Source organism: Archocentrus centrarchus, chromosome 13, assembly GCF_007364275.1.
Source record: "Archocentrus centrarchus isolate MPI-CPG fArcCen1 chromosome 13, fArcCen1, whole genome shotgun sequence".
Taxonomy (NCBI): Eukaryota; Metazoa; Chordata; class Actinopteri; order Cichliformes; family Cichlidae; genus Archocentrus; species Archocentrus centrarchus.
The window spans coordinates 34,338,291-34,350,499 of record NC_044358.1 but is presented as its reverse complement, the minus strand read 5'-3'; the positions used below and the strand labels follow the sequence as shown (position 1 = coordinate 34,350,499).

At 40.5% G+C, this 12,209-nt stretch overlaps 3 protein-coding genes across 4 annotated transcripts; 1 reads left to right on the top strand and 2 right to left on the bottom strand.

Annotated features, from left to right (window-relative positions):
• Positions 1 to 646: 646 nt before the first annotated feature.
• Positions 647 to 3,991, bottom strand: LOC115790731 (non-histone chromosomal protein HMG-14A-like). Its single transcript, XM_030744656.1, has 6 exons — positions 3,775 to 3,991; positions 2,607 to 2,636; positions 1,772 to 1,801; positions 1,642 to 1,680; positions 1,394 to 1,510; positions 647 to 1,298 (listed from the first exon to the last, which is right to left on the bottom strand). The coding sequence occupies exons 1-6, from the start codon at positions 3,787 to 3,789 to the stop codon at positions 1,236 to 1,238; spliced, it is 294 nt and encodes a 97-aa protein (XP_030600516.1). The 5' UTR covers positions 3,790 to 3,991; the 3' UTR covers positions 647 to 1,235.
• A 722-nt stretch (positions 3,992 to 4,713) lies between these two features.
• Positions 4,714 to 8,112, top strand: get1 (guided entry of tail-anchored proteins factor 1). 2 transcript variants are annotated; one of them, XM_030744463.1, is made up of 5 exons: positions 4,714 to 4,871; positions 5,312 to 5,477; positions 6,604 to 6,671; positions 6,794 to 6,908; positions 7,703 to 8,112. In XM_030744463.1, exons 1-5 carry the CDS (start codon positions 4,782 to 4,784, stop codon positions 7,774 to 7,776), a joined length of 513 nt encoding a protein of 170 aa, XP_030600323.1. In that variant the 5' UTR covers positions 4,714 to 4,781; the 3' UTR covers positions 7,777 to 8,112. The 2 variants fall into 2 exon arrangements, with proteins under 2 accessions (XP_030600323.1, XP_030600324.1); XM_030744464.1 differs by having other exon boundaries at positions 4,745 to 4,875.
• Positions 8,113 to 8,276: 164 nt separating this feature from the next.
• Positions 8,277 to 11,244, bottom strand: LOC115790617 (lebercilin-like protein). Its single transcript, XM_030744462.1, has 8 exons — positions 11,086 to 11,244; positions 10,756 to 10,988; positions 10,392 to 10,663; positions 9,977 to 10,219; positions 9,707 to 9,844; positions 9,363 to 9,432; positions 9,156 to 9,283; positions 8,277 to 8,764 (listed from the first exon to the last, which is right to left on the bottom strand). Exons 2-8 carry the CDS (start codon positions 10,964 to 10,966, stop codon positions 8,456 to 8,458), a joined length of 1,371 nt encoding a protein of 456 aa, XP_030600322.1. The 5' UTR covers positions 10,967 to 10,988; positions 11,086 to 11,244; the 3' UTR covers positions 8,277 to 8,455.
• Positions 11,245 to 12,209: the final 965 nt, after the last annotated feature.

The following is a 12,209-nucleotide window of genomic DNA, read 5'->3' as shown; positions in this document are numbered from 1 at the left end:
AAATATCTGAGAATCAAAAATCCTTCTTGACCTGAGATTGGAAGTGCATTTCAGCTGTAGAAAAAAACAAAAGGTCTAAAGCTCCAGAAAAAAAAATATAGCAAATGATTGTGAATATTTTTTTTTTTTGGTAAACAATACATGGCAATTTTATTTTGTCAGCAACACTGGTTAATTCTTACACCTTCTCCGCATGAGTTACTGTGAGAGTTGAGAATTACTCCTCATTCATCAGTTAGGTTAGGTTCAAGCTCTTCATTATTTTAACTGATGAGCAAATATTTCTAAAATGTATCTAATCAAATGACCACACAGAAAATATTGGGCCAAATTGTATTCAGGGTACAATACTCAAGAGTGTGCACAGCTCTGTTTTGCACCAACTACCCTAATAAGCACAATAGTCAAAAGTCACAATCTTTCTAAAGTAATGATCTTCAGTTGTTCTCTTATGAAGTTAAAGAAGAAATAAATTTTTAATAAAAATGTAACATTCAGCATTGTATGTGTTTTAGTGTGAGGAATTTCTAGTATGATCCAGTTATTATTCAAGTGGTTCACAGAAACAAAGAACTTCTTAAATGGGTCATTTAAAGTCAAATCACTCTATGCAAAATACAGTACATGACTGCCGGGAAACACACACTTAAAAGAAACTCCACCTTTTAATTGGTATTTTATACCATTTATAACAAAGACAAAGTATTTTAAAGGCAGAAACTGTACATTAGTAAAGAAATCCCCAAACCAAACAGATATTATAGGAGAAACATCATTTTGTTTGAAGCAAAGCAGTAAACATGAAATCAACATTGTTCTCAAATGCACCATAACATAAAACAACCCAATGACTTCCCATGAGACTGATGAAAGTGAGCAAGGCATTGTTTAGCATAGAGCACAACTTTCAAATGATCTTATTACCTATCAAACACAGACTTTTGATGCATTTTCCAATACAGGTTACAAAGTCCCACAAGGTACCTTTGAAATGTCTCAGGCCAAAAGGCATGGAGAAAAAAAATTTAAACAAGACAAAAAGACCATGATAAACTTTCCCTTCACAGAAGCTGTGAAACTGAATGGAAATTGTACTATTCTTTTTTTTTTTTTTTTTTTTTTAAAAAGCAATGATATCCCTAAAAACACTGCTGTCTTAAGAAAATAGTAGATAAAAATATTCTCTGCATTTTACAACAAAGGAGCATTGACGAGTCAGGTCAGTGGCAACATGACTACTCTGCTGCTTTATCCTCCTCTTCGGCCTTGGCGTCCTTTTCATCTGCTGCTTCGGCCTGCTGAAGAATGGAGAAAACGCACTTTAATCGGTTTCTTCTCTTTATGACAGCATAAGTGACGCATGCCGTTCACAAATAGGGGAAACTTAGAATACCTCATCATCTTTGGCCTCTCCATTTTCTGCAGGAGCCTCTTCCTTTTCTGCCTGAGGTTCTTCTTTCTTCTCCTCTGCTTTGGTCGCCTCTTTCACCTTTTTGTTTTTGGGAGGCGCCTGTGGCGTCAACAGCAAATCAAGCATCATGAAGCAGACAGTCAAATATGTCCAACAGGGACAAATAACTGCATTTCACATGGCTACAGTGTTCATGAGCACTGGCAAGATTGGTCCTTTTTTTTCTTTACCTTTGTCTTTTCTGGCTGGGGTTTTGGTTGCGTCTCTTTCTGTAACACAATTATTTTCCAATATTACACTCACAGCAATCAATATACACAGATTAATCTGTCAAAGTTTCGCTGAGCTTTGTAGACTTACTTCTGACAACCTCTGAGACTTTCTCCTTGGCTGAAGAAGAAAATAGAAGGCTGCATTAATTTAAATAAGCACTAAGGAAGAATACCAAATACAAAATTTATAATGGAAAAAACATGTTACTCAATATGATACAATGACAATGTGCACACAAAGGGAAGTAGTAACTGGAAGCACATGTTTTTAGACACATTTGTGGTAGATTGTTAAATTAAGTACACGGGCCACAGTTAAATGTCTGGCTGAAGGTTTAATCATTTCATAAGGCTTTACTTGTTTAATGCATATGAAAGTCATTTCCTTATAATGTAAGAAACTAACAGATACATAAATAATGTCAATAAAAGCTTAAGTTGAACTGTGATCACTTCATTGCATACTAATTCTCCAAAGCCTATATAATCCATACTCAAATCCAGGTGATGGTACATAATTGCACTCTGTATGTACTTCATTACTTGTCCTCTTGGAAGGCAAAGATGAAACATTGCATTCTGGGATTTTTGGTTTGTGCTGCTGCCTCAACATTTACAGTTGTTACAATCTTTAAGGCCATCATATACAGCAAAAACAATAAACTCCTTAACTGTGCACTCGAATTAAGACAAACCAAGGACAATTTGACCTGCATATTAACCTGCGCCCCCTAGAGGCTGTGTAAACCTCACATAACTTGCACTTTAAAAGCCATCTGATTTACACTGTCATCCTTAGTACTCCATGGATCAGGACTAAGATGCACTAGACTCAGTATAAGGCATCAATCAAGAACTTCTTTTATTCATGACAGAAAGGAAGAACTTAATTTGGATGTCAGCATTAGTTTGGAAATACTAACCTCTGCACTTGCATCTGCATCAGTGGTAGCCTGGAAAAGAGAGAGAGAGAGAGAGAGAGAGAGAGAGAGAGAGAGAGAGAGAGAGAGAGAGAGAGAGGGAAAAAAAAAAAATCATAAGCCAAGAACAACAACCATTCATGAGTGAGCTAAAGTGGGTGTGTAATGCAAGGAGGTGGGGGTGGAGGGCACCTCTCCTTCCCCTCAAGTCACAAAGAAATTATGCAATCTGTACATGGGGAGGGTCACGTTTTTTGAGCTGACTCAAAAGCTCTGACCGGTGCAAGTTTATTTTCAAAGCAACTGCAGCGCATCACGCATAATAAAGGGGATTTCTTAAGAAAGCACGGCGCTGCGGCTACAAGAATTAAGAAGTGCATTCACTCCGCCTCTGCTGCTGTAGTCTAAATGTTTATATTCCCAGCGTGACTAAACCAAAAAAAAAAAAAAAAGAAAAGAAAAAAAGTCATCCTCCATTACTAATCGAGCTCCGTTTAACATCAGAACGGCCAGATGTGTCGCTGTCGGGTCGAGGATCTATCAGCTGCCATTACGAAGGACCGCACACCTCAGGAGTGACGCGCACCAGCTTTCCAGTGCGCACACTCGCCACAGGTCAAAACTCTCCGCCGTTTTGGCTGCAAATGCGACGAAAACAACTTGATCCCAATAAAGTGCAGCTGGTACTTAAAAACAGCACGCGTGCAACTCAAAGTTAAAACAAAAAAAACCCAAAAAAAACAGTCGTTGATACGAAAGAAATTTCCTCGAAACGCCAACCTGTACATCGACGCTAGTTACACCCCTTTGTTAGCTCTCAGTACACAGTTATTTGACTATTAAAACACAGCCGGGTACACGTTTTAAACAGCAGCTGCGCCAAAGCAGAAGCCTTAAAACTTCCTCGCTGAAAAAGAGCGATGCCCTACGCTAAGTAAAAAGGCGCCACTTCCCCCGTACCAAAGGGGTTACACACGCCAAACCTGCGCGCAGCCGAGGTGCACTCCACAACGCGCACATGTACACACAGCCTGTATTGCATTACGGCTCCTAACTGTGTGGAAAAAGACACGTAGCAGTAGCAACAACACAGAACAACTGCTACAATTTTTAAATGTTATTTATGTATCATGCCCCGACGTAAGCACACATTTTTTTTTTCCCCACTTACTTTCTTCCTTCCCATTGTTGCTTTAGGTTGCACGGCAGGGATTAAAGAAAAAGCACAGCCTTTCTTTCAACTGTTTAAACAAACTAAAAGAGGTGCTGTTGTTGTTGTTGTTAGTCAGCACAACACCTCTGCCTACACCTCCACCAGCTGCGGTCTGTAAACTTAACATAAACGTCCGAGCAGTACCAGAACAAGCTCAAACCGGATTGGATCCCCCTCTCGGTATATTTTATCCCTTATCCTACCAACCTACCGGGAACAACAACCCCCGCCCCATTGCTCTCCTGTGATTGGCTTTGAGGATGAGGCAGCATATTTTTGAAACACAACATCTTTACCTGTGTGGGCAGGACAGTGTGCCAATCACTCAATTCGGCCTCATCTGACTCTATAACCGCTGAGTGCTGCACACCGGCCGGGTGTGTGCCGGACGTGAAGAACATATATTAAAAATAATTTGCGTCTGTACCCCCCCCCATCCTCTATCCAGCCTTTTATCATCATTGACAGCATATATATATATATATATATATTGTAACGTTGTAAACACACTTCCACAGTCGGCGATATTCACAACAAAGGTCGTCTTTATTAGCAGAAAAACGGCTGCTGTAGGCCACAGCCACGCCAACCACAACTACAACAGCGGAACAGCAACACACACACACAGGCAAGCTCTCGGTCTTTTCTCTCTCTCCATGCTGCCTTCACGAACCTCCCGAACAGTCCGAAATCCCACAACATCAACACGCTCTCTAACTAAGAGAATCGCTACAATATATATATATATATATATATATATATATATATATATATATATATATATATATATATATATATATATATATATATATTCTTCTCTTATGCACATGTTAAATCACATGTTAAATCAATTTAGTTCATTACTCTGGTGTTTTAAATCCGGCCGTGATTACTGCCAGCATGCACAATTGTTATTAGCTGAGTGTAGAGCAGCTGCAACAAGGAGGACGCTGTGAAACTCAAACATGGCGGCCGGCTATGCGTGGTTTCTGGTGCTGGGCTCGGTTTTTCTCTGCAATCTTATGAAAATACTTCTACCGACCATCTCCTCCTTCGTGAGTAGGGGCCGTTACTCGCTTATATGGTAGCTATTAAAGTTGTTTGAATGCTGGTATGTTATTATCCGTGTCCTCGTCAGACACAGCTGGTTGTTGTTGACTAGCTTCTCCTTCTGTAATGCTAACTTATAGCTCGTGTAGCTGCTCGGCTATAGCTCAGCTACATCCCAGAGGGTGGGGTTTACCCGAGAATCCGGTAGTTAATACATTTATTTGGGATTTTTTTTTCTATTCTAGTTAAAGGTACTGCTTACAGCTTACAGCTTAGCTTTACGGCTAAAGATAGTTTCTAGCGCTATAACTTGGAGGAAATCTTAAGTGTTAAACTGACATTTGTAGGTAATGGTTAAACTGTCTAGTGGGAACTGCTGCTGGAAATATCTACATTTCAGTCAATCCCAGGCTGCTCAATAGTCTTCTCTTTCCCCCTCTTCAAGCTCTCAAAAATGGTGCAGAAAGATGCTGAGCAAGAGAGTGAGATGAGGGCTGAAATCCAAGAGATGAAGAAGGAGCAGTCATCCATTAGCATGATGGATGAGTTTGCTAGATATGCCAGGCTGGAGCGCAAAATCAACAAGACAACAGACAAGCTGAAAACACATGGTGAGATGCAAAAGCCATTACTGACATTCAGAGGATAGTGTGACAGGAGTCCCAAAAATGAAGTTAACAGCAACAGAGTGAGGAGCTAATTACAGTGCAGTGCAAAAGTCCCAACAAAACGTGAAAAGTTTTTGTAGTGTTTCCATTACTTGCAGGTCCAGAGCTTTTTTGCGCTTTGGAACACAGGAGGAAAATATGTAGTTGATACTCTAAAAGGCACACATTGTCACCTTCACACATGTGCGTATGTATATTAAAACCGTCAACCATAACATGTGGCTGGAGGGTTTGAGTGTTTTTGGGAACAGTTGCTCCATGCTGCTGTACCCTCATTGTGGTCTCCTGCCTGGCAGCTCCATGTTCAACATCCTTTGTCCAGTGTATCCATTATCCTTCTGAACATGTCCGAACTATCTCAGCCTTGTCTCTCTATCTTAGTCTCCAAAGCACTTAGCCTGAGCTGTTCCTTTGATGCACTCATTTCAAATCCTGTCCATCCTTGTCTTTCCCAGTGAAAATCTTAGCATCTTCAACTCTGCCACCTCCAGCTCCACCTCCCGTCAACAAACCATATATCACAGCAGGTCTCACAGCTGTCTTGTAAACCTCCCCTTTCACTCTTGCTGATATCCTCCGGCTACAAATCACCCCTGGCACTCATCTACCCACTCTGCCCTGCATGCACCCTCTTCTTCACCTCTCTCGTGCACTCTCCACTGCTTTGGATGATTGACCCCAGGGAATCTTATAAAGAATCTGGAAGTGTCTGTTCTTTACTTAGTGATACAAAAGGCAGCTAAAGACTGTTTCTCTGTTGATATATCCCTAAACTGCACATTATCAATTTTAAATTGTTGTACAACCAACTTTACTTTGTGTGATCTCTGCATTGACCACGATCATGATGAAGAATGCATATATTTTCTATATTACCCTGTGACTGGGACTGTTAAAAAAAAAAAAAAAGTACATATCCTGGTTTCAGGCCTCTGGACATTTGACAACCAAATAATAAAACATAATTACAGTTCAGTCTGATTAAAGGCACCGACAGCATCACCACAAAAAATCAACAAAACAATCAGTATCTTGAGACTAACAGTTGCATATTTCTTCACTATTGCAGTGAAGTCAAGAACTGCTCAACAAGCCAAAATGAAGTGGGTTGTCAGCATTGTCTTTTACATACTGCAGGTAGGTGGAGATTTTAGTTATGAGACCATAGCATATTGCGCACTGACCAAAACTTACAGATAATGGGATTTCATTACTTAAATTTACTATTATTGACACCATGTTTTTTTTGTTTTTGTCAGGCTGCTCTGATGATCTCATTGATATGGAAATATTACTCTGATCCAGTGACTGTGGTGCCCAGCAGGTGGATTGCTCCTGTGGAGCGCCTCGTGGCTTTCCCAACAGGAGTGGCAGGTTTGTATTAACATATAATTTACTCACTGGCCACTTCATTAGTTACACCTTGCTAGTACTGGGTTGAACCCCATTTTGCATTCAGAATTGTCTTAATTCTTCATGGCAAAGATTCAACAAGGTGCTGGAAAAGTTCTTCAGAGATTTTGGTCCATATTGACATGATAGATGCAGACCAGTGTGGTCTTCTGCTGCTGTAGCCCATCTGCTTCAGGGTTCAGAGATGCTCTTCCGCATACTTTGGTTATTAACAGGGGTTATCAGGCCATTTTCCTCTGACTTCAACAAGGTATTTTCACCCAGACAACTGCTGCTCACTTTCTTTTTCAGACCATGCTTTGTAAACCTTAGAGATGGCTGTGTGTGAAAATCCCAGCAGATCAGCAGTTTCTAAAATGCCTCAGATCATCATGCCATGTTCAGAGGCTCTTAAATCACTTTTCTTCCCCATTCTGAAGCTTGGTTTGAACTTGAGCAGGTTGTCTTGACCATGGCTACACCCCTAAATCCAGTGAGTTGCTGCCATCTGATTGGCTGATTAGATATTTGCATTAACAAGCAGTTGAAGAAGTGTACCTAAGGAAGTGGCTGGTAAATCAAAAACAGCCCCTTTATAAAAACAATAAACTACACATAGTTTATAGTTTAACAGAAATCAGGTATTAATCGATAATAAAACCTAATTATTTTCATTTAAGAACAGATGTTCTGTAATACTAATACAGAGTGTGAATCATTATGTGCTGTTTTCCTCCTGGCATGAAGCTCTGAATGATCCATTATTTCCTTTTCAGGTGGAGTGGGAATCACATGCTGGTTGGTGGTTTGCAACAAAGTAGTTACTCTGGCTCTGAATGCCATCAGCTAGAGTTTTCTAATCTTTTGCTCAACAAATTTGTTTGACATTGAACATTGGAGTTTTTGTTGTCATTTTCAGTCAGCTGATCCCAGTGTAGAACGTTTAAATAAAAAAAAAAAAAAATGCAGTGCATTTTGGCAATTTCAAATTGCAACAGTAATTTATTGTCTTTGTTAGCATTGTTTATGTTTTAATGTCATTGTGTGTTTATTACTCTGAAACTCATTTTTATTAAAGGAGAACAAGAAATGTGCTTGTCGTTATTGTAGTTTGTACCTGGGAATAATCCAACAAAGTCAAATTGGGTCATAAAATGTTACTGTAATTAAAAAAAAAAAAAAAAAAGTGTATAAAGTTTGAATTAGAAAACCATTCAGTCACAAACTGTTAATAATGAGAGGTTCTAGAAAGTCCCACTATGTTTTTAATATGATACTGAAAGAGTTTCTGTATGGTACCTGCAATAAATAATCATCAAAAAGTAGCCTGCATTTTTCTTTGAATTGCACTTTATTCAGACTGAGAGCTGTGTGCTCCACCTCCCTCCCTTTTACCATCTGGTATAAGAAGGCCAGAAATTCTACTGAGGCTCTCCACCTTGGAGCTTTCACGTGGGCTTAAGTCCACACTGCTGTAGGCTGGCTTTCCATTGTGCAGGTTCCCCGTGATCTGTATAAAGCTGTGGTGTCTAAATCCGGGGAACCTGAATTCTTTTCTCAGGTGCAGCTGGATTCAGGGACTGCTCTAAAATGAAAACCCTCATGCGTTCATGCTCTGCCTCCTGTTTCTCTTCAAACACGTGTAGGGCTTCTGATGCCTTCTTCTCTTTCACACAGTCTCCATTATTTTTGTTTTCTGGGCTCTCATCTGAACAGGTGTCTGAGAACAAATCTTTTACTGTGGGTTCACTTGCATCGAACACACTCGTGGATTCTGATGCCTTCTTCATTTTGGGTTTCTTGGCTTTTGGCTGAACTGCTATTCTTCCCGCTGATTTCTGAAAACATATTTTAATTTTAAAAATATTGAATGACCTGAGAACAAGACATGCTTGCCTCTGTTACTAAGACCTCATTCATTTTCTTTTTTTTTTTTTTAAATGGAGTTTGTATATCCTTAGAGAGCTGTAAGTGGCTTAGTGTTGTGTTACTTACTTGCAGATATCTGTGTATCCTCTTGGTGATTCTCTTCTAAAGACAAATTAACAGGACCCTCTCTCTCTAGACTTTTTATAACCAGAGACTCCTGCACTGGACCATAACACTGGTCCAGTGCAGAAGAGCAAGATTTTAAATGAAAAAAATGAATTCAAAAATAACAAAAGATGGGCCTACGGGAAGGTTGTTCTGTTGTCTCAGAGGAGTAAAATGAGTAACTGAACCATATACCTCGGTCACAGAGCTCTCCTGCTGCTCCAGTCTCTGAACAGGCTCTGAATATTCATTCTCCAAAACACTTGCGCCATCAGCGGGGAGTGGGACTAATCCATCTGTTTGAACCATCTTGTTTTCCCTGCCTAGAAATCAAAAACAAGCCTCAGATGGCCAGTTGCATATGAGCACGCTGCGATGAGGCAGATTGTTTTCTTTCTGTACCTCTATTGCTCAACCCTTTCAGGAATCGATGGAAGTAAATGTTATGTTTTTCCATTTCCCGCTCTCTGCCCTGTATTAGTAAAAACACAAGGTATACAGATCCTCAGTCAGCACCTTTAAAACGTTAACACATTTTTTTACACTGCAAACAAAACTGCAAATGAGTGTAACTGGTAACCAGCAAACATAAGGCCTTCTGTTCCTGCAGCTGATTGATAGCCACCCTTCTGTGGAAAGATACTGATCAATACTTTTTCACTACTTCTTCTCCCACAAATGCTCAGACTTATATGGGATTCAAAACTTGTAGAAGTAATGACAACACTACCCCCTTTCCGGCTTACCACAAGTTCTTTAGTTAGCTGATCTATTTGCCCTTGTAGATAGCTGGAGATCTTTCTCGCCTCTTTGATTTTTCTTTGCTCGGTGACTATTTGCCGTTTGAATGAAGCTTGGCACAATTCAAGATTCTTCTCCATGTCCTAGAATACAGTGAAAATAGACATTAAAGAAGCAACTATTTAGAAAAAATAATGATATTAATTCATAACATTTCTTTTTAGGTTATGATTCTCTAGTGTCATCCACCACCATCCTTCTCTTCTCCTTCATACCAGTATCTTCTTGTCCTTCTCCTCCACCTCTGCAGAGGCCTTGGCCAGCCTCAGGGTGAGCTCCTCCCGCTCCTGCAGGCTCTGGTCCTGGATGAGCAGCTGCAGTTGCTGGAGAATTTCCTTTGTGTGCAGCAGTTTGTCTTCTGTGGCCTGCAGCTGCCTGGCTAAGTTGTCACGGCAGGTGCGGGTGTTACGGAGCAACTTCTGCAGGGCTCTGGCCTCGTTTTTGTGCTTGGTAACAATCTGTGAAAAGACGTGGCCAATATAATGACAATAACATATTATCAGTGAGGGGAAGGTATACAGACACTATCTGAGAACTAGATAAAGGTGAGAAAAAAAAAACAGCAGTATTTCACACCCATACAGTCATGTGATGATATAAATCTGAAAGAATGAGAAAACAGCAGCCCACCTGTGAAATGCTGTCCTTTGAGTCTTGGTAGTACTGCAGTGCCATCGTGTGGCGATGCTGCACTCTCTTAAGCAGTTTGTTCTCAGTCCTGGACTCACACAGCTGCTGCTGCAGACTACACACCTCGCTCTCCAGCTCCCTGATGCGGTTCAAGCTGGCAGACTGCATGCGTGACTTTGAAATCTGCGGGGACTTGATTGGAGGCAACTTAACCACATGGTGGTTTCTAGTGGTGTCTGTCTTCTGCGTGTGCACGCCTTGGGCTTTCTTACCTAAAAAGGAGATAAATAATAATAAATAATAAATAAATTGCACATAAAATATATCAACAGGACAACTTGGACAACATAAATATTAAATCTACCAAACAAAACGCCCGGCTTTCTTCCAGATTGCCACTTGACTGATGGGCTGGCATCTGCTTTGTCCTCACACTCAAATGTGTATTGTGGAATATAAGAGTCATCTGATCTGGAGGGACTGGACCACCTAGAGGTGTCAGTGCTGCAGCTCACAGCATCACCCTCCTTCCCGTGAGGAAAGACCTTCTGCATCACCGGGCTCTGCTGCCTCATGCGTATGAATCCTCTTTACCCTCTGCGAAAAGCACAATTTAGATCAAGGTTAGGCATGAATAGGAATTTAGAAAAGGTAAAAATAAATAATGCATCATACACAAAGTTAATAAACCAACCTAAGTTGCTTGTATGCGCGGCTATCTTCTCACACTCTCTGTTTCGGGCTGCAACGTTTAGCTGGCTGAACTACAAAGTAAACACAATTACTTTTGCATTCGTTGCTTGGGGCCTTTTTTTTTTTGTAGCGATACCTTCACCGTTGCTATGGTAACCCGCGGGTAAAGAAGCAAAACAAAAGGGAACATGAGTTACAATAATAGTGACAATAAGTAGAAAATAGGTAAATACCTAAGGAAACAAACATAAATATTATAGCCCTGCACGTACAGGACAAATGTTCAGTGTCAGAGATACAGACCGCTCACGAAGAAAAGAAAACTCATTATGTTCAAGGACCCTTAACAGGGTCGCTGAGTATGACATGTGCAATATTATACTCGAGATTTAGAAAGCAGGCTCAATTCTTACAAAGAAACTAAAGTTGAGCAAATAACAAAACAAAAACAAAAACCCTTCATGTGGAAATTATAAGGGAGAAAACATTTATAGAGCGACACTCTAAGGGTGAGGTGTGTGAGAGCCCAGAGGACGTCAAGTATCGGTTGCTTAAACAGCACTTGTACTGCTCCGGTATTTCCGGTGTTACACCAAATTCTGCGACCCATCATATTCTGCGACCACAGGGGGCGATAGCGTACATCCCTCTGCATGTACGTACTGAATGAGAGCTGAGCTGGGTGGCAGAAAATCTTATAAATCGTTTGAACCCCTTCCCCAAAAAAGTGCTTGGAAACATTTATTTATCGTTTACCAATTTATTGAAGGATGGGTAGTAGTGGGTTTATGTATTTCAAACGATAGAATAAAAGCATTCAATGCAACGGTCCGTCCAGCTGTGTTCAATGTCAAATAAAAAAAAACGCATTTCCTTCGTCAATGCGAACGAAATAATATTCCGTAAGGTTTACAATCTCCTGTTTTGGTGCTTACACAGTTTACGTAAATAGTCTCCTTCTCGCTCGTATTCAGCACGTACATGCAGAGGGATGTACGCTATCGCCCCCTGTGGTCGCAGAATATGATGGGTCGCAGAATATGATGGGTCGCAGAATTTGGTGTAACACCGGTATTTGTCAGAAAATGACTGCCCATATTTAAACTTATATAAAATGACTTGTTG

Bases quoted from the DNA above. Each gene is read 5' to 3' on its own strand.
- get1 (XM_030744463.1), top strand. From the start codon at position 4,782: ATGGCGGCCGGCTATGCGTGGTTTCTGGTGCTGGGCTCGGTTTTTCTC. The intron at 4,872-5,311 runs GTGAGTAGGGGC...CCCCTCTTCAAG, and splicing joins TACCGACCATCTCCTCCTTC to CTCTCAAAAATGGTGCAGAA. The intron at 5,478-6,603 runs GTGAGATGCAAA...TCACTATTGCAG, and splicing joins AGACAAGCTGAAAACACATG to TGAAGTCAAGAACTGCTCAA.
- LOC115790731 (XM_030744656.1), bottom strand. The intron at 1,802-2,606 runs GTTAGTATTTCC...TTTCTTCTTCAG, and splicing joins ATGCAGATGCAAGTGCAGAG to CCAAGGAGAAAGTCTCAGAG. The intron at 1,681-1,771 runs GTAAGTCTACAA...ATTGTGTTACAG, and splicing joins AGTCTCAGAGGTTGTCAGAA to AAAGAGACGCAACCAAAACC.
- LOC115790617 (XM_030744462.1), bottom strand. From the start codon at position 10,966: ATGAGGCAGCAGAGCCCGGTGATGCAGAAGGTCTTTCCTCACGGGAAG. The intron at 10,664-10,755 runs GTAGATTTAATA...TCTCCTTTTTAG, and splicing joins AAAGCCGGGCGTTTTGTTTG to GTAAGAAAGCCCAAGGCGTG. The intron at 9,433-9,706 runs GTAAGCCGGAAA...TTACTAATACAG, and splicing joins AGCTAACTAAAGAACTTGTG to GGCAGAGAGCGGGAAATGGA.